The 23,150-nt window shown below is 38.9% G+C and overlaps 1 protein-coding gene across 3 annotated transcripts in view; it reads right to left on the reverse strand.

Annotated features, from left to right (window-relative positions):
• Diaph3 (diaphanous related formin 3) overlaps positions 1 to 23,150 on the reverse strand; it is a 485,891-nt gene that overhangs the window by 198,437 nt on the left and 264,304 nt on the right. For all 3 annotated transcript variants that reach the window (NM_019670.2, XM_011245123.2, XM_006519312.4), the window contains one exon: positions 12,610 to 12,849. In NM_019670.2, coding sequence (NP_062644.1) covers positions 12,610 to 12,849 — 240 coding nt within the window. The remainder of the gene's footprint in view (positions 1 to 12,609; positions 12,850 to 23,150) is intronic.

Consider the following 23,150-nt stretch of genomic DNA (forward strand, 5'->3'; position numbering starts at 1 on the left):
TCTCTTTAATATATACATACTTATATATGTAAATGTAATAAATAGATATATTTATTATATGTAAATGTATATGCTTATATATAAATATATATGATATAAATATATGTGTAAATCTAATATAAACAGTGTATGTGTGTGTGTTTGTGTGTAAAACAATGAAATAAATGAGTCTTGTCCTCCCTAAAAAACAACCCTGCAGTTTTCAGGAATGACACTATCACTATGGAAAATGCTGTCACACCTTGTAATAACACACTTGGTCTTGGAAAAAATTGTGAGCTCCTTGCTTTCAAAATTCAGGAGTTAACAAGCAGGTACACAGATTGAAAAGTACAAACAAAAACAGGCACAAGCTTGAGTTGGCAAAGCTTGACCAATCTGGGCCTGACAGGAACAAGGAATGCAATCAGGAGGGAGTAGTGGTTATACTCGTTTTTTTGATCTCTGGAGGTTTGACAGGGAGAAAGGTATGAATATTAAGCTAAAAGAAGCCTGGCATAAGTTTCTACCACAAAAGTCATCATTCATAATAGATTCATATGTAAAGAACATAAGCAAAAACCACTCATCTTGTGTCAGAACTGACCAGAGAGCTGGAGGTTGTAGTGCGATGCCGCAGGGCAATACTGCTTACTTTCCAACCATTTCCACGTTAGACCGAGTCAGTGTGTCTGTCTCTATGTGTATGTATGTTTCTTGTGTTTTTCTTTTTTTCATTATGATTTGTGTTGTTTTGTCTCTGTGTGTGTGTGTGTGGGGTGTGTGTGTGTGTATGTGTGTGTGTGTGTGTTTTCACTAACAAGAAAGGTAGAAAAGGAACTGAGTTGGGTCATAGACTGGTGGGGAGGACCTAGGAGGACTGGTGTGTATTTGGGGCTGGTGGTGGCTGTGATTGAACTGTAAAAAAAATATTTTTAATAAAATTAAATAAATACAAAACAAACAAAAATACCGATCAAGTCACTACTGGGCAGTGGAAAACACAGCTTCTAGGTCATCAAAAATAAAGAAGACTGTACTGGAGACCCTGGGTTAATCATCTGACGGAGTCCCATGAACGCATATGAAAGTCTCCAATACTGGCCTGGACTACTGAATAAACAGCTCCTGGGCTGAGAATGTACTTCAGTGGTAGAATCCTTGCGTAGTGTATTTACAGCATGAGCATGCACATGCACACACATGCACTCACAGTCACACACGTGCACACACACACACCACCACTGCCAACAACAACAAGAGCAACAAGAATGATCCTCATATTTCTTCCAAAATATACACTGAACACATTATTTAAAACTATCTTCTTTAAGAAGCCACAGACACTTCAAAATATCCCAAAATGTGTTTCAATAGTACATTTTGAAGGCTCCATTATGATAAGATTGCCATTCACATATATGGATGACCTTCTAATGAGAGACACACCCTTAATAAGTTAGTAGCCCAGGCTAAGCTATTGGACCTCAGTTTACGCATAGGAACCATTATAAAACTGAGTCAAATAATTTAAAAAGGAATTCTAAATTCACTTTCCAATCCAAACTCAGTAAACATACATTAGAATGGATTCAAATTGGTCTTAGAGAAACAGCAGAAATCTAATCCAATCCAAGGATACAAATAAGGAGACTCAAAAGTTACTCTCCATAGTTCATTCTACAAGCTTGGGTCAGTTGAAAATTTCTAGTCCTTTGTGTTTAGAGATTTACTACAAACCTTAATCTGATTTATAACCATCCTTATTATTCTGCTTCATTCAAAGTATCATTTTTAAAAGTTAAAGCTCAAATTCAGCAAACATCCACTTATGTATGTTACATAAAAAGACTAGTCCAATTAAAAACTTGGCTTTGAAACTACATTCCGTTGTGTGTGTGTAGTGTATGTAAGTAACCACTTGGGCATTCTGTTCCTCCTGTGGACTCTGAGCCACCCACTATTATCTTCTATACTGTATTTCCTTCATGAGAAATTCCGGTGAGGAATCTGACTAAGAAAAATATCATTGACCTCTATAATTTGCAGAGGCTTAATAAAGTTTTTCATAAATTCTTATGATATAGCTAAGCAGCCAGTAACCATTAGGATTAATATTTTAAGAAATCTATGATAAAACTATAATCCACTGGACCACTCTCAAATGTTATCCAAGATCGGTGAGAATAAAGATTTCAGGTTATAGGATACAGTAGAGTAGAATAAATGCAAGTATTTATGTGAAACATTGGTTGCTTGGGGGCAATGAAACACCAACACACCAAAGGAAGGCAATGGTTCCATAGGCCATCATATCAAAAGTCAACTGATCAGCAAGGCACATGGTGGGAGAAACCTAGTATCAGAGAGGATAGCCACTGAATACTAAGAAGAAGCCCACGCCAACCATCTCCTCCTAACTGTTACTTAGGAATTTTGAGACTTCTAACAAAGCAACCACTCAACACTTCCAGACTGCTTTGAAACTAGCTTAGTAAATGAGTGGCTTGGCTAAGAGGCACCTGTAGCTGACCCAGGTGGCCATGGTGTCCCTCCTGCCTAAATGGCTGCTCTCTTTCTCACAAACCATGTGAAGGTACAAAATTTAAAGTGAAGCTTTCAAGAAAACACAAAATCATAACAAAGCACATTTAGAAAGATATTATCCACTAGTGTTCTAAATTTTAAATTTTTGACAAACATTAACAACAAATGATACGGTCTGTTTTTAGTAACCACTTTGTAATCAGTGACTGAGTTACAAGTAAAATCGAGAGACAGTGCTAATTTTGTTGAAATGAAAAATAACTTAAGCACACTCTGTAATGCTATTTCTTGGAAAGAAAATGAAATTTCATTCGGAATCTTGTTCATATTAAAATAGCCTACTTAAATCTTAAACCGACATTTCTTGACAAGATTTCCTTCTGTGTGACTGTCAAGAGACTTATCTGACAGATAATAATCATCACTGCTAAACAGAATTCCTTATTCATGGATTGTTTCTTTAACATATATTAAATGTGGCATAAATGTCAAATAAACAAAAAGATGGATGGAGTTTCTCTAAACACTCTGTTCATTCCAAACAAAATAATGTTAAAAGCGGGCCCCATAATAAATCATGGGCCGCTTGTCAGTCTGCAGTAGGTCTCCCTTGTAGTGCCAATGCAAGGTTTTGGAACATTTCAAAGGTACTCAACACAAACTTGGATGACATTTGAAGAATATTCTATTGTTTTAGTGACAAGGGGAAAAAACTGTAAGATCAAAACCACATATTTTCTTGTAGCTCTCAAGAACAAAAAAACCCTATAGCCGCTTACTCACTGAAGAAAAATTATTATCTTAATATCGTAACACCAAAACCTCCTCTGGCCATAATGCTGCTAATATTTAAATGTACATCAAGACTGCAGTGTCTCTGTAGAGTTTATAGACCTTGGTGAATGCTTAACCAACAACCCAAGTCTTAACCCTGGAATGATACAATGGACAATCTAGAAGAATAGTATTTGTCAATTACTCTGAGGCATGGACCAGTCAGATCATACACCACACATCAGTCTTATGTAGCAAGCATCTGCCAGAGTATGTTGAGGGAGTCAGTATTATGGCCATTATTTATGGGACAAAATGAATTCGGAGAGACCAAGTGCCCTATGCAAATCATTGCTTTCACCTAGAGAGCATGACTGGAGTGCATGCGTGTGTAGTCTCAGCCACTGAAAAATATGATGGTTCTAACAAAATGCTTTAAAACACAGTGGATGGAAACAACAGCAAAAAAAAAAAAAAAAAAAAAAAAAAAAGAGCACCAAAAACAACGGAAAGGTTCAATGTCAGTTCTCCTCTATTTCTAGCCCCCAGACCTCTAGAAGCAGATACCCTTCCCTAGGCCATTTGTACCTGAAGGAGGATGCTCTTATTTCAGCTGCTTTATTTACAAATAAAAACAAAACAACAACAACCAACAACACTTGTCACCTCACATACCATTAAATGAACTAGTGCTCATGGATTTCTAACAGACAATTTGATAATACAATTCAGTCATCTACACAGGAGGGAAAGATATCCATAAATTTTAAGCAGACATATAAGACCTTATTTTAACTTCATATTTAATTTCTTGTTCTTTGTAAAATAAAGTTTGTTGGGGATGGATGTAATAGCACCATGAAAAATAAACTCCATGTGAAGAAAACTAAGGAAAGTCAGCACCACATTCCTCCAGAACTTTAAAAACTCAAACACTGGACCACGCTCTGTGGGGAACTAAAGTATTATAATAGTTACTATTTTCTGATATAATGTTATGCTAGATCGATATATGAATTACTGTGTTGATATACTTTTCTTGTTAAATATGAATTCTCCAATATGAATTGTAAAAGAATCCTTATGGGTAGTTTAAAAGAAATTTTTTAATTTACTGGTGTCTAATATTGTCTAAACAAAGTTACTTCTTAAAACTGTTCAAAGTATCCATCTTTTAATCTAACTGTATCACATGACATGCTGACAGAGTAATCAAAATCATCAATATGAATGGAATGAACAAGTTATATTTAAATTAAAGTCAGTTTTAAGGTTTACATTAACAGATAAGTTTTCAATTTAAATAGTAAATTCCACACACCCCTGCCACATGGACTCCATCAGCACTATCCATAAATATGGTACACTATTATAAATGATGTGCCAACATTTACACCTCTTGCTAACTAGGAAAATACTTAATTTAGGCATGCCTATTTAGTTCTGTAACTGTATTTGTATAAATATAGTATTTTATAACTATTATATTAATACAATACCTTTTTTAAAAATAATAGTTTTTTTTAAAATATGATTTCCTGTTTTTCCAGTCCTTCTTCCCTGTCCTTAGAAACACTGTAACCATTCCTTTCTACTGCTCCTGCAATCATATTTTTATAGAATGCTACACTCAGGAGCATACAGTACAAGGACTTCTAAGACTGGTTTCCTTCATTTAATGCTTACTATGACTTGGAAAAAGGAAGAAAGGGAGGGAGGGAGGGAGGGAGGGAGGGAGGGAGGGAGGGAGGGAGGCAGGCAGGCATATATGTATTATGTTGCACAGCATTCTGTAGTGCAACTATTCCTGTTAAAGTCGGGCCATTTCAGCCCCTCAATGCCATCTTGCTCCCTGCCTTGTTTGGGAACTACAAACAAGACTCTTTAAACATTTGTGTATAGGCTTTGGTGTGGACATGTTTTCAGATTCTCTGGGTAAATATGTATGAGTGTGATTACTGACTAATTTGTAAAATATATTGTATTATACAGAGTTGTGCAGTGGTAGGGCACACCTTTAATACAAGAACTATGAAAGACTGAGTGATTTCTGAGTTCAAGGCCAAACTGGTCTACAGATGGGGTTCCAGTACAGGCAGGGCTACACAGAAATTGTTGTCTCAGGAAAAGAAAATGAATAGACATAACATACAAACACACACACACACACAAATGCACAACTTGCTGGCAATTTTTCTCAAGGGTTTAAGTGGATCATCATTCCTCTCCCTCATATATGTATGGAGACTTGGGTAGTAGAACTTGGTAGTTCTCTGGTGTGTTGTTGTTGCCGTATTCCAAGTGAAAAGACTTTTACTTACATCTGCAGAGGAAATGGCAGGGAACAGATGTATTAGAGGAGTGACTTGCAAAGAAGCAGCCAATGATTAAAGGAGGTTCAAACAGTAGCTCTTAGCAAGGGCTCCTCCTTTGTCATAGACCAGTTGGTTGTTATTTTTGTGTGTTTCTGGGCAATTTTGTCAGGTTTTTTTAACATTATTTTATTGCTAATCACAATATATTGATTATAGTAGCACTATACTGAGACTTGAAGTAAGGCAGTATCAGACTTGAGTATGCTGCTCTTCTCCAATTGTGTGTCAGTTATTCAAGATCTTTGGCTTCCCCATAGAAAATATGGAATTGCTTTCTCATTATGCATTATGTACCTTCTTAACAGTTTAACTGGACTACTATTTTGAACCTACAGGTCAAGTTAGAAAAGGATGGCAACTTAAGAACATACAAAGACTTCCTGTCTGTGAACATGGAACACTTCATGCTTCGTTCACAAACATCCAGGTTCTGTCTATTACATTGGGTGATAAGTGTGGGGCTCCTCTGGGTATTTATTATCATCTTGGAATAGTTCCCTTTTATAATTGCTTAGTAAGTTTTCCTCTGAGTGGATTTTGCCAATTATCTTTGATCATGGTTACTTTGTTGAGCCTGTTGATACAATGAGTTGCACTGATTTTCTTTTTTTTTTTAATTAGGTATTTTCCTCATTTACTCACTGATTTTCAATGTTGAGCCAGCATAGCCTCATAGAACTAGTCAGTATTCTTTGTGCTTCCACTAGATGAGGGACAGTAGAGACAACTGACCTTAATTTGAATTTAAATATTTGCTACAATTAAACTTGTGAAACTTTCTGAAAAGACCACGTTCTTCATCCTTTAGATGTTAATAATTATTGACTAAATTACTTTGATAAAGGCTTTGAGGGTTATTTTAGTCTTTTATATTGTGACACATTTATATTGCAATTACAGAATGGGTCCATTTCATCGAAGGTACAAATTATATCCATAGTATTCCTTTGTTATCCTTTCAATGTCCATGAGATGAATAATGCTAATTCATTTTATGCTGACACAGATATACCATAGTTACTTTATTTTTTTTTTTTTACCCTTTTTCTCGTTTAGGTTAACTAAAATTTTATTAACATCACATTCTTTTTAAGGTATAATTGTAAGAATTTGGTTATGTTAATTTTCTGTATTAATTTATTTCTTCCAATGACTTCATATTTCATGCAGTTTCTTATAGATTCTTAAGTGTAAGACAATATACCAACTGATACACACATGCAATACTAAAAATCTCCATTAAGTACTATTTTCATTGTGCTCAAAAATTTTAATAAATGTAATTTCCTTTAATAAAGGTCAGTTCCAATATAACCTCCCAATGCTGATATGAGTTCTACCTAAGAATATATTTCATCATCATAGTCTAAAGGCACTTAAATAACAAAATTGATAAACTATTACCGTATGGATAATAATATTATTTTGCCTGACACCCCCTCGCTCAAACAATAAAAAATTCTTGGTATATGAAAAAAAAAAGGTTAGCAAAAAACTTCTTAGAGTTATTAGCAACGGGGACCTTTTGAGTTTTCATTTAAAAAATGTAAATGTGAAACTGGATTGAATCAGAAATCGCAGATTGAATGAATCTTGCTTGCTAGCTCTGGTGTCTGTCTGTGTCTACAGGAATGGTTTTGAGGATAATGCTAGCGGGGGTTATCTGAGGGAAAGTCCGCTTTGGGGAAGCAGGAAAGCTTGGTTTGAAGGCAGAGAGTCAGTACAAAGGCTGTGCTCAAGCAAAGAAATCCTCTTATGATTTTAGAAGAATGCTCTTAGTTTACAAGGCATTGTATCAATTGAAATAAAACAAACGTATAAGGAGGGATACTTAGGAAGTTCAATGAAATAGTTTTTGGTGAAATAGTACGGATTAAGGCATGAATCAAGTCAAAGGGGCTCAGCATTCTACACTTGCCCACTGCCTCGGAAGTCAGCACTCCTGTGATGTAATTGGCTGTATGTGAAACAAGAGTGGCGTTTGTTCTTGGCGACTCTTTGCCCATAACTGCTTTACTTCCAAAGGGTGCCAGAACGCACTGGCACAATTGTGCCAATTGGATGAAACTAAAAATCCTTCTAAAACCCTGAATGCAGATGGAACAATGGGTTTGTTTGGCAGAGATCTTTCTTAAAAATAGCTTCAGAGGACATGAAAAAGTGACACATGAAGTCACAGTTTCACACACAGAACCTAAGCAGTATAACTAGGACAGATATGCAAACCACAAACAGCCTGGGACAGGCTGCAGGGCTCCAACTGCACAGGGAGACCGAGGTGCTACCTGTGGGCGGCAGGCTTGGTACAATGACTCAGACACTGGCCTTGCACTTCCTGTACTCTGTCTGGGATTCACAGTCTCTTCGAAACTCTTCCTGTTCAGCAGTGTGCTCGGATTGGCAGGAAAGAGGAGCAGGCAGCAGATTTAGGGATTATTTTCGCCACTCTGCCTTAAGTTGTTTCCTTTTGTTTTTGTTTTGCTGTTGGTTTGTTTGCCTTTCCTCCTGTTTGTTTGTTGGTTATTTAAGTCCAGACCATAAGTCAGGGATTTCCCACTTTGGAGTACATAAGCATTGGAGAAGAGACAGAATGAGTCCCCGTGTGGGCTGAGCAGCACAGTCACCTGTTGGAACCCACTGTAAAATGCCACACAAAGCATTCTGACTTAGGGGAACCGCTGAAGAGGATAGAGCATTAGTGATATTTAAAGGGTACTCCATGTTGCAAATCAATAAATATCACTTAAGTAGGAGAGGTTCACAATTTCAAAAGGCTGCTCACTACAGTCGGTACATTCAAGAAAATGGAAATTGGATGTTTCCATTTTAAATCATCTCCATCACAGACTTAGGGAAGTTCGTTTACTTTAGGAAAGCTTATGCTAAAAAAGGAGGTATCCAGAAGGTCATGTGGAAGACTCTGCACTAGAAACAGAAACTCAAACTTAAGTCGGGTTGCCTGCTCTTCAGCCACTTTCCTTCTCATGCCCAGGTCTACAGGACATGATTATGCTTGTTTTGGTAATTTCAACATGGCAGTGAACATTCGACAGTTTAGACACAGACAACCGAAAATTTCCTACAAGAGATAAAGGGGAGAAAAGGGGAGTCAAAAGTGTATTTTTCCAAGAAAGGAAACAAAACCAAACCTGTTACTTCAATGTAGGAAGTCCAGTAGTTCAATAATCCAGAACAAACATTTACAGCACTCTATAATATTGATTAGGATTTGTTATTCCGAAGTCACACGTCTCATTAGATATTGGTAAACATTATTAAACACATGTCAGCACCACTGTGTGCAGACTTGAACCATCTGTTCCTTAAATTTACAAGTCAAAATTATCTCATATACTACTATATAATGCAGTGCTGAACTTTGATAATCAGGTCAATTCATTCAATAGTTAGAATGCTAATTTAATTGGAAATAAAACATTTTGTCCAGGCTGGTGAGTTCTCTTAAGGAAACATTCTTATCACTAAAGGGATAGAAATTCTACAGGTAAGCATTATTTTGGTCATACAAGCATCTACCATCTATATGATAGTTTTCTAAGGAAATGGATTCACATTTTTATCATTAGCAAGACAGATAGGGGTATGTGTGTGTGTGTCTGTCTGTCTCTCTCTCTCTCTCTCTCTCTCTCTCTCTCTCTGTGTGTGTGTGTGTGTATGTAACATGTATGAGTGCAGAAAATGCCTACTACTAAGTTTTAGTTGAAGTGCAAAGCATTACTATTTTCAGACAACTTCATGAGCAAATAAAGAGTTCTTTCTTTACATTCTATATCTCATCCTTCTGAAAAGGCAAGGCAAGGTACTCAAAACACTCTACCTAAACCAGGAAAAGCATGGTCACTGAAAAATACATTTGAAAAGGTTTCTTATAGAGTATTCTACAAATTTACTAGGCCCAGAATTATATAATTTTATTTTTCCATATGAATATAATATATATAATGAGAATTTCAGATATAGAACATTAAATTTCATATAATTACTCAGCATGTTTGAACAGATTAAAATATTTCTTGACTTTAGTCTGTCAAATAAATAAAGAGCTTCCTATATGCAGGGGCTTATCAAGAAACCAAATGCTTTATACTTGGAGTGAAAATTTAATCACAACTGTCAAAGATCGAGCTGCTACTTCTGATAACAAACATGCAGAGATAGAATCTTATTCAATATATGCTTTCAACTTGACATGCAGGCTAATAAAAATGAAGGTGTAGTATTTATTCTCTTTCTTGTACAACAGAAATCTCTAAAGAGTGATGATCAAAAATGCCCAGTACCAATGCATGAACACAGACAACTTTTCATCCAAAGACAGATTAACTATGTAGAGAGTAATTGCAGTAAAACAAAATAGCGTGCATTGTTTTTGTATAAGATTTAAAAATTACTATGTATTCATGACTGTGTCTCAATGAGAGAGTGTCTGTTTTCCATTACAAAATAAATAAGACACACTACACTGCTGTAATGCAACAACCTGCTCGACTCTTTAGCTATTTCCCATGAGCCAGGCCGTGCATTGACTTCCTGTACATCACGAATCAGTGTCCCCTGCCTACACCTCTTTGAGAAGGAAGGAAGAGAAAGAATAGGTAGCCCTCGTTTGGTACATGAAACAATACTGCTAAGGTGGGAAACCCAAAGTAAAAATAACTTTGTGTGCTAATGAACAAACTATAAGTGTTCTCTAGGTATAGCACAGTATGCTCCAGTGTCCTCCCGCCCTCGTCTTCTTTGGCTTCCTTCATTTGGTTGTCTAGCTTGCAACTTCTCCTTTAGCCTCTCACAGTCACCAAAACCTGTGGGTGCCTCTCTGGTGATGAAATTGTCCTCTAGCCTCCATCTATTTTATGGTTCCACTTCTGGCTGCATGGTGACTACCTCAGCTTGGAGCTGTATCATCTCAATTGTTAGTGATTAGTGTGCAGCAGACATCCAGGTTTCTTGTTAAGTATTCTCATACAGCGGCTTAAATAAGCTGCCCTTTAAGATAGTAGGGTAAACAAAAGGAAGAAAATAATAGCTACTTCCTTTTTGACCTAACACTGCAGGCATATCAGTAGAAAAAGAATCCATCAGTTGGTGAAAGCACAAATAGAGAACTTTTGTTTGTCCCCTTTCCTTTTCTCTACTACAACATCTTCCCTATCTTTCCTCTTACTTTGATGTCATAGGTCAGGTACTACATTTCAGCCAGTCACCAAATTTCTAACACCATAACAATGTCATCCCTCTTCGCAGTAGGACTTCCTGCAGTGGTGGGAGTAGGCTGAATATCTAATATGCAGTGCAAATGTAGTAAATATGACTCAGGCAAGAGAAATAAATGCATACTTCAATTTAAACCTGAATTAGCAAACTTAAGCAGCAATATATCCTCAATGGCAATATTACTAGACAGTGAAGCTAACCTTTGTCTGATAATAGAATTATACTCCTGAACACATCTCACTGTACTACATGGCTTACAGAACTCTAGAAATGCACAATTGCAGGGCATGGCATTTAGAGACATTTAATGACTTCCTACTTCAGTCTTTATTTCCCCCTAATCCTGTCGTATCAAGAATGCAGAGCACTAAAGCAGCCTGTAACCACACGTACCATGCAAAAGCTTCATGGCAACCTCCTCTTCTGGCTTGCAACTGTTTCCAGCAGGATCCAGCATTTCCTTTCCTCTCTGAACACTTACTCACCGCCCTCTTACTACTGAGCTACTATCTCTGGCCTAACTCCACTGCCATATGAGTCTGTAAACAGCTCCATTAAAGCACTGAATCTCCATATCATGAATCAGTAAATATAAAGACAAAAACAAATATAACTGTGTTTACTTATAGAAAACATGAGTTCCATTATGCCTAGTAAGTGTCCATCAGCTACTTTAGCACCAGGCTAGGGTAAACCACACACCATAGGATTCTACCCTGAGTCAGCACTAAAGGCTTTGGTCTGTGATGCAGGAAAAGTGTTACCTGTAGCAGAGAGTGTAACCAAATACAGAGAGCTATGGCGACAAAGGCAGGAAAATAAAAGGGGAAGAGAAAAATGTAATGAAGCACTGATGACCACGAAGGCCTGGGTCAACACCACAGTGTGAGGCGACTGTAAAGTCACCATTCAGATGGCCACTGACCGACACTGAAAGCTGAAACGGATTCTCAAATTCTCTATCAAGCTAGAAATAGTAAAAATTAAATCCCTTAACCAGAGTGTGGCCTCTATAGGGTTTCTTGCAATGTGTAACTGAGAATAATGTATGACAAGCAGATCACTAAAGCATTATTACAGTGGCACACACCCCATAAAAGTGGTCTGTTATACAAAACACTGAATGCACTTGCTACAAAGAAATCCAAGCTGAAAGAAACCAGGAGAAAACAATAAAGAACTATTTAAATTCACTCAGTTTTCATAATAGTTTCAACTCATCAATGAGGTCTGAAATATGTGTTTTCCTAATACTTTTGCTTTCATATTTCATATTTCATTTTTTATTTTTTAGCCTGCATATGCAAAACAACATAGAGAAATCTTTAAATAGTTACAGGCAAAAAATTTAACCATCCTAAGCAATAAACTAGATGATGGTACCTGAACTAAATAAATATAAAGCTTAAGTAATATTTTGATGTTCTATTTCATTGGTTTGAGAAAGCATAGGTTTAGGATATAATTTAGTTATTAAATAAAATCCTTCAGTTGGATTTGCAGATCAGAGAAAATTAATATTTGGATTTAGTTCAGAGGTTGAGTAAATTAGCTCAGTTCGCTCTAGGTTTGAGTTCATGGTTCATTTCAAGTTCTTGATAATGAGCCCATCAAAATAAAAATATTTAAATAATGTAATCAGGCTGACATTTAAAAGTAAGTGTTCAGGCAAATATGTGTGTTAAAAAAACAAACTCACTTTACAGAGAGAGCTAAGGTCAAATCCGAAGGTTTGAGCATTCCGGGAGCCAGCATTCATGTAGTTTCCCATTAGCAACACAAGTTCCAGCAACTTGCTAAAGCCTTTGCTCTTCTTGATCTCCTCGCAGGCAGTACTGACAGCCATGATGTCAGGTTTGATGTTGTTCACCTGCTCTTCAAATTGAAGCTTAAAGAGAATAGCACTGAGCCGTGGCCGGAGTCTCTTCACATTGCTCATCTGATTGAAAAGAAAATAGCAGATTTCCTTTAAAATGCATGGTATACTTCAGCACTGTACCTCGGCAAGTAATCTGGGATGATTTATTGGTATGACAGTACGGAAGAAGCAATATGTCCCTTGAAACTGATGGCAGGAAGAGAGGAGCTCTGCTTGTTTCTGTAAGGAATCCAGCCATCCTTCAAAAACAAAATTAAAAATTCAGATGTGCAATGAAAAGAAAGCTTTAATGAAACAGTGAAGTTTAATTAAGCAATCAAATAAGCATTAAAACAAAAAACAAAGTTTTAAGAAATGTAACGGGATGCATAGGAAACAGACGACAAAGCAGTCACAGAATCGCTAAATAATCTTTACTCAATACCGAAATGCACTAGGTCATGTTTAAAACATATTCAGAAAGGTCTAAAAAAGGTTTGTTTGCCTCAAATAGCAATTGCTGTCCTCAGAAGCCCTGCTGACTAACAGTATGTGTTAGATAGAGGGAGAGTAAATAGGTCCCAATTTGTACTAAATTGACTTTCTTCAGAAACACAGAAAAGTAGAATGACTCCTGACACATACTAAATTAGCAGAATCAGAGTCAGGAAACATGGGCATAGCAAGAAGACAGAGTAGCACAAAGCCACGGGGCTGTCACATGCCAAGGTAACTAGGGAGACTTGGCTTTGCTGCTGAGGATACGGAAGGCTTAATGGTGAGAAAGAACAAAAGGCTGTTCTCACTAAGCTAACACCCTTTATTCCAGTTACCCATGACACAAAAATCCACTTAGGTAGAACTCAAAACCTCTGTCAGTTTGATGGTTTCCCTGATGAAATACATTAGCAATATGAGGCCTTGGTAACCCTAATGAGGCGGTGATAGTGAAACTGTTGAAGTTGTTCAAGCAACTATCAAAGGAAGTTTGAGGCAAGAGCAGATCACAGTGAGAGAATATAACAGGAATAAAAAATGATGAAGTTTCATGTCCAAGATCCTAACGGAAAGGGTAAAATATGTTAAATGAGACTTGTAGGGACCCAGGTGCAATAAAAGTCAGTTATAATATACTCATAACAATGTCGTTTAAATTGTTATTTAAAATAAATAGGACTCGAGTCCTATTTACTTTTTGAATGAATGAATTTCCTTTGAATGAATGAATTTCCTTTAAATGAATGACTTCAGATGAGCCAAAGCCTCATCGTGGTTGAGGTCTCAACAATAACATACAAATTAACTTATCTGCATCACGTGTGTGCAGTACAATAAGCAAGCTCCCAAGAGCCAAACTAGCACAAGTAGTAAAAACTCCACTCTACAGGCACTAAAAATACTTTCCTCGGTTCAAAGAATGTCTGCAACTTCTGACTAGGGAAAAGTAAAACAGGAAGCACCTTCTTTTACAACAAAATAGAAAGAAAATAGACTCAGCAAAGGTATTTTTAATGTATTTTATAGGTTAAGCAATACAAAATTATAGAATGAGCAAGGGTCACTATACTCGAAAATTAATTCCTATAGTACATGAACTGATCCTTGTAGATCTTTATCACAAAAAGTAGGGATAAATTGTGACTACCTCTCGGAAATTCATTTGACTAGAGTTAAAATACATTGCATGACCCCAAACAGATTATCTTTCCTGGATTATTCCTTAATACTTAAAGTCTGCAATGTCAGACACCCACATACATCAGCAGTATGGGTGCCACTTATTAAGCTGAATACCGTCAGAATGGTGAAGAACAAAGAGGACGACTAAAATGTAGGGCATGTGATTGTAGCCATTCAGACGGGGAAGGATGGCCTAGGACAGCTCTGGTTTTCATCGGCCCCCACTCATGATTATGGAAGCAGGTGCAGTCCCAATGTTTTAGTGCCCCATGCAAAGCAATGCTGAGGTATTACAAAATATGTTAATCCTAGCATAGATTAATGTACTATTTATGTACAAAGAGGAAGGGGAAAGAAAGGCTGGTTAAATGCCTACATTATACCACCCCAAAATATGTTAAAATTTTCCTTCTGACAAGCTAACCATATGTAGCCAACCTAAAGTAATTAATTTTCCTAGAAAAACATAACCCAGATTTGTATGACTAATGAGTGTATCTGGCACCGAGGACAGGTACTGTGAAAAGAGAAAGTCTATGATGTAATGCAGAACGAAGCGCTGCATGTGCACAAAACCCTGACAAAGCAAAGTCAGGGAAGGTAACCTAAAAAGCGGCAGCTGGGAGGAGGCCTTTTGTTTTCCTTAGATACCTGGTTCCTAATGCTCGTCTGTAAACTTGGATAAATCCATATTTGGATGCTACTTGATTTCATATCTGAAGAAAAATTACTGAGCTGAAATGGGAACCTTGGAGGTCAACCTCAGCTCCTTGGTAGCCAAAAATTATAAGGATTCCTGGGCCAAGTGGATTCCCAGTTTAAAGACGGGATGACCTCAGGGTAATGGTCCAAGGTCTTGAGACTTACAACAATAATAAGGGTTCTTTAGCACGTTATTTAAAATGAACGCTTCTTCAGGTACACTAAGATTTAAAAAGGATGGAAAATATTGGTATGAACTTGAAAGGCCTTTTGTGCTACACACCATCTTCCATCTTTTATCAACACTGAGGAATTGCATCCTGTTCTTAGGAAACTCTCAGTCACCTGCTGCATGTAGAGCTGGAAAGTCAGGTGCTGTACTAGCGTGCAGAGTGACAACAGAAAGCCATGGAAGTGACAAAGGATGAGAAACAGAACAAGGGGTCAGGAGGAATAGAAAAACTTGACTCAAGCAAAATAAGAATCAGAAAATCGGGGAGTGGGGGGTTTCATTTTATAGTTAATACTATACTTTTTGTTTTATAACTTCAAAATAACCAAATCTATTATATTGACTTATAAACTGATCATACTGACTTGCATTCTGAAGATTAAGCTAAAGATTAAAAAGTCCTTTGACTTCAGTGCTATTTCTAAAAGATATATTTTTTATGTTATGCGTGTGAGTGTTGGACCTGTGTATCTGCACCATGTACCCGCAGTGCACACAGGGGCCAGGAGAGGGAGTCGGGTTCCAGACAACAACAGTAAGATGGTTATCTGGCACCATGGGAAACAAGCCAGGCTTTCTGGGAGAGCAGCCAGTTAATGGATCACTGAGCCCTTTCTCTAGCACACTAGTCCTATTGCTGAAGGCCGAGCAATACAGTTGATGCCACCATTCATAGAAAGCAACCAAGAAGACACAAGATCAAAAGCAAAAAAGCTAACTTTTACTTCAAAATTTTGTTTCTTGGGCACAAACAAGAGCGATGGTGTAAGGAAACACAAGAGACAATGAACCCATGAGAATAGAGTAGATCCATTCCATACTGTGAGAGAAACTGAAGTCCTAGCCACTGTTTTTGGAGCCCACCGCTTCTCATTTAGTACTGTCTCAATCAGCAGATGCAACATCCCGTAATTTCATTACAAGGAAATTTTGTCCACTTTCCATAAAGGAAAACTAAATAAATTTGTAATTTTTATAACAACTGTGTGTTAACATCCAATACAGTTCTCTTTATAGTGTGTTTTATTATAGTCAGCAATTGGACTTATTAAAAACTGGAGGGATTTTTCTCCTCTACTTCACAGAATTTATATGGTCTTACCTCAAGAGAAATTTGAGTGATTAGTAACTTTGTCAATATTCTCTAAAGTCATAAAACTAACTGTGAAGTTTCTATCACTACAGTACCTTGACTGAAAAGATACCAGCTCCGATCTTAACTGCCCTAATGTTCCAGATGCATGCCTGGTGAATACCTCACTATAAGGAAAGATGGAACAAACATTCAAGTCACAGGGCTCTGGGCTTCCAGCTACCTTGCTGTTGGTCAAGCATTAGCACCACAGTGGGAAAATTCAGTCACAATTTATAAAGCAACTGGAATGAACCTCAAGCTGTATGTAGCTCTACATTTTCTTATGAGGATGGACTTGAATTCCCAAGCACAGTTACTAAGCAACACCTACAAAGCATGGTCCTTCCAGCGTTGGCCTGTCATCATCTCGATGTCTCTCAGCTCTCCTTCATGTGCACTGCTGTTAACTACAGAGCTGAGATCTGGGTCCTCTTACAGATCACATTTCCTAATACAGTGTCGCCTTAGACTTGTCTAAAAGCAAATTCTTCCATTTCCTGTGGGAGAGGGGCGATAAGCATTGGCTCAGAAGAGAACTGCATCTTAGGTTCTGAACAGCAAGGACAGCACTGAGAAAATTCTGGGATCTAACAGGAGTAAAGGCATTAAAAACTCTGTGTTTTTAATTATGTGGGGGGAAAAATGCCTATCTTCCACCATTGGCAGGCCAGTATGCTCATGATCTCCAGAAAACTCAGGGGAAAAGAAGTTAATTTCACTTAGAGAAAAGCTGGGGGTCGGGGGAGGGAGAAAAAAAATAAAAAAAAAAAGAAAAGAAACCCTATCCATGTGCCTTATGTCTGAGTAGTACTCAGAATATCAAAAATGTTTTTAAAATAAATGTGGCCTTATGATATTAAAGCTGTTATGCTAAAATTATTTAAGAAAACTAAACAACAGCAAAGTACATATGGCATAATTTTTACATGCTTCATAGAAGGCAAGCAAGCCAAGACTTGCACATTTATACATTTATACATTTATACATTTATAAATCTGCCTTCAGTGTCACTGATTTCTCTGCTTGCTTCAATAAACTATTAAACCTATGAGTTAAAATTTTCAATTTAGTTATTGAACTTTTCAGCTCAAGCATTCCCATATGGTACATTTTTGTCACTTTCGTTTCTTTGCAAATATTTCTTAATTAAGAACATTTCCATTTGCCTGTCTGTCCCCTGCCCTCAGCGTTCCCTTCGGATCTCTGAAGAGCAGCGCCATACCCACACAAAGCTTGGACAAGTGCAATCCACAGCTGAACCAATTTGGGAACCGATTTGTTTTGCTGTTTTTCTTAACAATTTGTCTAGTTTTCTTATTCCTCAATTTTTAAGTTCTGTATTCAATGTCATATGTACACACTGTGCCCAGTTCAAATCCCACAGCCTCCTTTGAAGATTATATCTTCTTACTTCAGCAGGCCAAGCAGCCACTGAGTGCTCACCTTGGGTGGCTTAGGCTTCCTGCTATTCCTGCGGTGTCTGAGAAGCTCAGTAAAGAAAGGGGGTTTCTCTGGCAATCTAACTAAGTGCTATACAGGCTCCAAAGTGTTTCCTGAACTCACCATTAGTTTTTGTGGTGGGGATGGACTTCAGAGTCTACCTTTCCCTATAGCGGTGACCCGCATAATTGAAACTGTTTCTTTCTTTTTCCCCTTTGTTCAAATCACTATCAAGAATGTGGATAAAATGTTCCCTACAAATGGACAGGGTAGAAGTCCAGTAGCAACCAGGGTTGCTGGACTTCCAGATGCTAATTCTACACTCGTTCTGCTGTCGCTTTTTCTGGAAGATGTGCTCAGGACACTGACTGACTCCAGGTACATCTCCTCCATCACTGCTCAAGTCCCTTCTAGACAGCCCCTCCATCTTTAGCCCTGTAGATGGTTGTATCCTCTACTGCAACTTATCTTTGGGGTGTTGTATTAGTCAGGGTTCTCTAGAGTCACAGAACTTATGGATAGTCTCTAGATAGTAAAGGAATTTATTGATGACTTACAGTCGGCAGCCCAATTCCTTACAATTGTTCAGTCGCAGCTGTGAATGGAAGTCCAAGGATCTAGCAGTTACTCAGTCTCACACGGCAAGCAGGCGAAGGAGCAAGAGCAAGAGCTAGACTCCCTTCTTCCAATGTCCTTATATTGTCTCCAGCAGAAGGTGTAGCCCAGATTAAAGGTGTGTTCCACCACACCTTTAATCCCAGATGAAAGGCGTAGCCCAGATTAAAGGTGTGTTCCTTAAACTCGGAGATTCAATCTTCTGGAATTCATAGCCACTGTGGCTCAAGATCTTCAAACCAAGATCCAGATAAGGATCTCCAAGCCTCCAGATAAGGGTCACTGGTGAGCCTTCCAATTCCGGATTGTAATTCATTCCAAATATTGTCAAGTTGACAACCAGGAATAGCCACTACAATCCACCCCTTGTCAACTTGACACAAATAATATCTCATGTTCACATAAAACAATAACAAGGTTGTAAATACGCCTAACATGATATAACTATCCCTCGTACAATCGCAAACGCATTAGTAAATTTACAATGGGCATTCATATTACTTTATAATCCTCGTTTCTGCAACTGGTTACGTGGCCTTAATTGGTATTTATAACTACCTTCCTCTACTACCCATTCTGTATTTCCTTCACCTTCAGCCAGCACCTCAGCAGGTCTTGGCTCTTTTCCTGGAGGATTGACCCATACCTTCATTCCTGATGGGTCTGTGTCCTTTGTCATCCTGCTTGGATTAGGCTGTTGTAGTTTCCCATTGACTTTAATCACAGGACATGGTAGTACTAAGAGACGCCCTAAGGGATCTCCTACACTCCAGACATAATCTTGCTTACCACCATTGTGAAGAGGTAATCCAATTTCCCCATGGTAATCTGGATCTATCACCCCTCCTAACACTGTTATTCCTTTTTTAGCCTGTTGGTTTAAGGGCATTAGAAGCCCAAAATGACCAGGGGGAAGTCTGAGCTTCCAGTTCAATGGAATGTTTGTTGTAGCTCCTGGTAGAAGCACTCCCCTCTCTGGAGCCAAAACTTCTAGGCCAGCAGAACCTAGAGTTATGGGGACAGGAAGCAAAAATTTTCCTAGAGGGTCACTAGGAGTGATAGTAAGTGGAACTATTCCGTTTTCCACCCCTTGATTCCTGGACCCATGAATCCTGGCTATGGGTGAAACTGTACCATATATCGAGCGCTGATTCAAAGCATATACTGCCTTCTGAAGAACTCTGCCCCAGCCTTCCAAGCTGTTACCACCTAATTGGCGCTGTAACTGCGTCTTCAAAAGGCCATTCCATCTTTCTATCAGCCCAGCTGCTTCAGGATGATGGGGAATGTGGTAAGACCAGTGTATTCCATGATCGTGGGCCCACTGTCGTACTTCTCTGGCTGTGAAATGAGTTCCTTGGTCAGAAGCAATACTGTGTGGAATACCATGACGATAGATGAGGCATTCTGTCAGTCCCTGAATGGTGGTTTTAGCAGAGGCTTTACGTGCAGGAAAGGCAAATCCATAACCAGAATAAGTATCTACTCCAGTAAGAACAAAACGCTGTCCTTTCCATGAAGGAAGTGGTCCAATGTAGTCAACCTGCCACCAGGTTGCTGGCTGGTCACCTCGAGGAATGGTGCCATATCTGGGGCTCAGTGTTGGTTTCTGCTGTTGGCAGATCTGGCAATCAGCAGCAGCAGTAGCCAGGTCAGCTTTGGTGAGTGGAAGCCCGTGTTGCTGAGCCCAAGCATAACCTCCATCTCGACCACCATGACCACTTTGTTCATGTGCCCATTGAGCAATGACAGGGATGGCTGGGGAGAGAGGCTGACTGTCCACAGAACGGGTCATCTTATCCACTTGATTATTGAACTCCTCCTCGGCTGAAGTCACCTTTTGGTGAGCATTTACATGGGACACAAATATCTTCACATCCTTTGCCCATTTGGAGAGATCTATCCACATACTTCTTCCCCAGATGTCTTTCTCACCAATTTTCCAATTGTGATCTTTCCAAGTCCCTGACCATCCAGCCAATCCATTGGCTACAGCCCATGAGTCAGTGAATAATCGTACATCTGGCCACTTCTTCTTACAAACAAACTGTAATACCATGTGTACTGCCCGAAGTTCTGCCCACTGTGAAGATTTCCCTTCACCTGTGTCTTTCAAGGTTGTCCCAGAAAGGGGTTGTAATGCTGCAGCTGTCCACTTCTGGGTGGTGCCTGCATAAAGTGCAGAGCCATCAGTAAACCAGGCTCTAGTCTTCTCCTCTTCGGTCAGTTGATCATAGGGAACACCCCATGAGGCTATAGGTGCATGCTTGGCAGCAGATGGCATTGTAACAGGAGTAGAAACCATAGGCATTTGAGCAACTTCTTCATGTAACTTGCTTGTGCCTTCAGGACCTGCTCTGGCCCGATCACGTATATACCACTTCCATTTGATAATAGACTGCTGCTGTGCACGTCCCACTTTATGACTTGCAGGGTCTGATAGTACCCAGCTCATGATGGGTAATTCAGGTCGCATAGTGACTTGGTGTCCTATTGTCAGACGTTCAGTTTCCACTAAGGCCCAATAGCAGGCCAAGAGCTGTTTTTCAAAGGGAGAATAGTTGTCTGCAGATGATGGTAGAGCTTTGCTCCAAAATCCCAAAGGCCTTTTCTGTGATTCACCTACAGGGGCCTGCCAGAGGCTCCAAACAGCATCTCTATCAGCCACAGACACCTCAAGTACCATCGGGTCTGCTGGGTCATATGGTCCAAGTGGTAGAGCAGCCTGCACAGCAGCCTGGACCTGTTGAAGGGCCTTCTCCTGTTCCAGGCCCCACACAAAGCTAGCAGCTTTCCGAGTCACTTGGTAAATAGGCCTAAGTAACACACCCAAGTGAGGGATGTGTTGTCTCCAGAATCCAAATAGACCCACTAAACGTTGTGCTTCTTTCTTGGTTGTAGGAGGGGCCAGGTGCAATAACTTATCTTTCACCTTAGAAGGAATATCTCTGCATGCCCCACACCACTGGACTCCTAAGAATTTCACTGAGGTAGATGGTCCTTGAATTTTGGTTGGATTTATTTCCCATCCTCTGATACGCATTATTTCAAGAGGTGGGGCTGAGGGTACTACTTCCTCAGGTGGGGCAAACCCTTGAGAATCTGAGGATTCAAAATTCTCAGCTTCAACATGGTCTTCCCACACATCCCCATCCCATGTTGTAGGATCCCATTCTTTGCCAATTAGAGCCCTTACTTTAACTGTCGACACACTCTGAGGCTCAGACTTGAATTTTCGCTGTAGTTCAGCCAACCTTACAATGAGAGTTTCTGTTTGATTTTCTGCAACTTGAGCTCTATTGCTACAAGAGAGAAGATTCTCCTCAAGGACACACTTAGCAACTTTTAGATCGTTTACTTGTGTCTGGAGCCTTTCGATTTTATCACACAACTCCTTCCTTTCATTCATCATTTTTTCCACAGATACTAAGAGCAGCCAGCCAGTAAAATCATTTTTCGATTTTTTCCCCATCTTGTAGAAAGCTTTGTGCACTGAATCACCTAATTCATTAAGAAAATCAAGGGCATTAGCTTCTTTAAGTTCGGAATATAGTTTCAACCATGGGTCTTCAAAATTCTCTGAGCTCCCAGGAGGGAGAGAATCTGGAGAGGTTTCAATAGTTGAAAGTGCTGGTGGATCAACAAGCCAATTCCAGAATTTTAAAAGATTCATCCTTGTACTTCTGTTACTCTAGAACCACTCCTGGTACCAACTTCTGTATTAGTCAGGGTTCTCTAGAGTCACAGAACTTATGGATAGTCTCTAGATAGTAAAGGAATTTATTGATGACTTACAGTCGGCAGCCCAATTCCTTACAATTGTTCAGTCGCAGCTGTGAATGGAAGTCCAAGGATCTAGCAGTTACTCAGTCTCACACGGCAAGCAGGCGAAGGAGCAAGAGCAAGAGCTAGACTCCCTTCTTCCAATGTCCTTATATTGTCTCCAGCAGAAGGTGTAGCCCAGATTAAAGGTGTGTTCCACCACACCTTTAATCCCAGATGAAAGGCGTAGCCCAGATTAAAGGTGTGTTCCTTAAACTCGGAGATTCAATCTTCTGGAATTCATAGCCACTGTGGCTCAAGATCTTCAAACCAAGATCCAGATAAGGATCTCCAAGCCTCCAGATAAGGGTCACTGGTGAGCCTTCCAATTCCGGATTGTAATTCATTCCAAATATTGTCAAGTTGACAACCAGGAATAGCCACTACAGGTGTATATAGAAATCTATCATCAGAACAATGGCTAGGACTGAGTTCTAGAGATCTGTGCATTTCTCTTCTCATAGAACACAAATGGCTCTACAGGTAGTCCAGTATGAAGCAGTAAGCCTGGGCATTGTCTCCAGACTTTAGAGTCTACATGGTTCTCATAAATTTGTTGAATTTATTCCTATGTATTTTAAAGTTTCTGACGTTACTACAAATAGAATTTTAAAAGCATTTTATTGTAGTAAAATTTCTATTATTAAAATATAGAAGCCCTCGTTATTTCCCAGTATTTTGCCTCATGTGTTCTATGAGATTCTATATTATGTCTACACAAACTGCTATCCAAAATATTTTCCTGTCAGGCTTGT

The sequence above is a fragment of the Mus musculus genome, chromosome 14 (genome assembly GCF_000001635.26).
Source record: "Mus musculus strain C57BL/6J chromosome 14, GRCm38.p6 C57BL/6J".
NCBI classification, from domain to species: domain Eukaryota; kingdom Metazoa; phylum Chordata; class Mammalia; order Rodentia; family Muridae; genus Mus; species Mus musculus.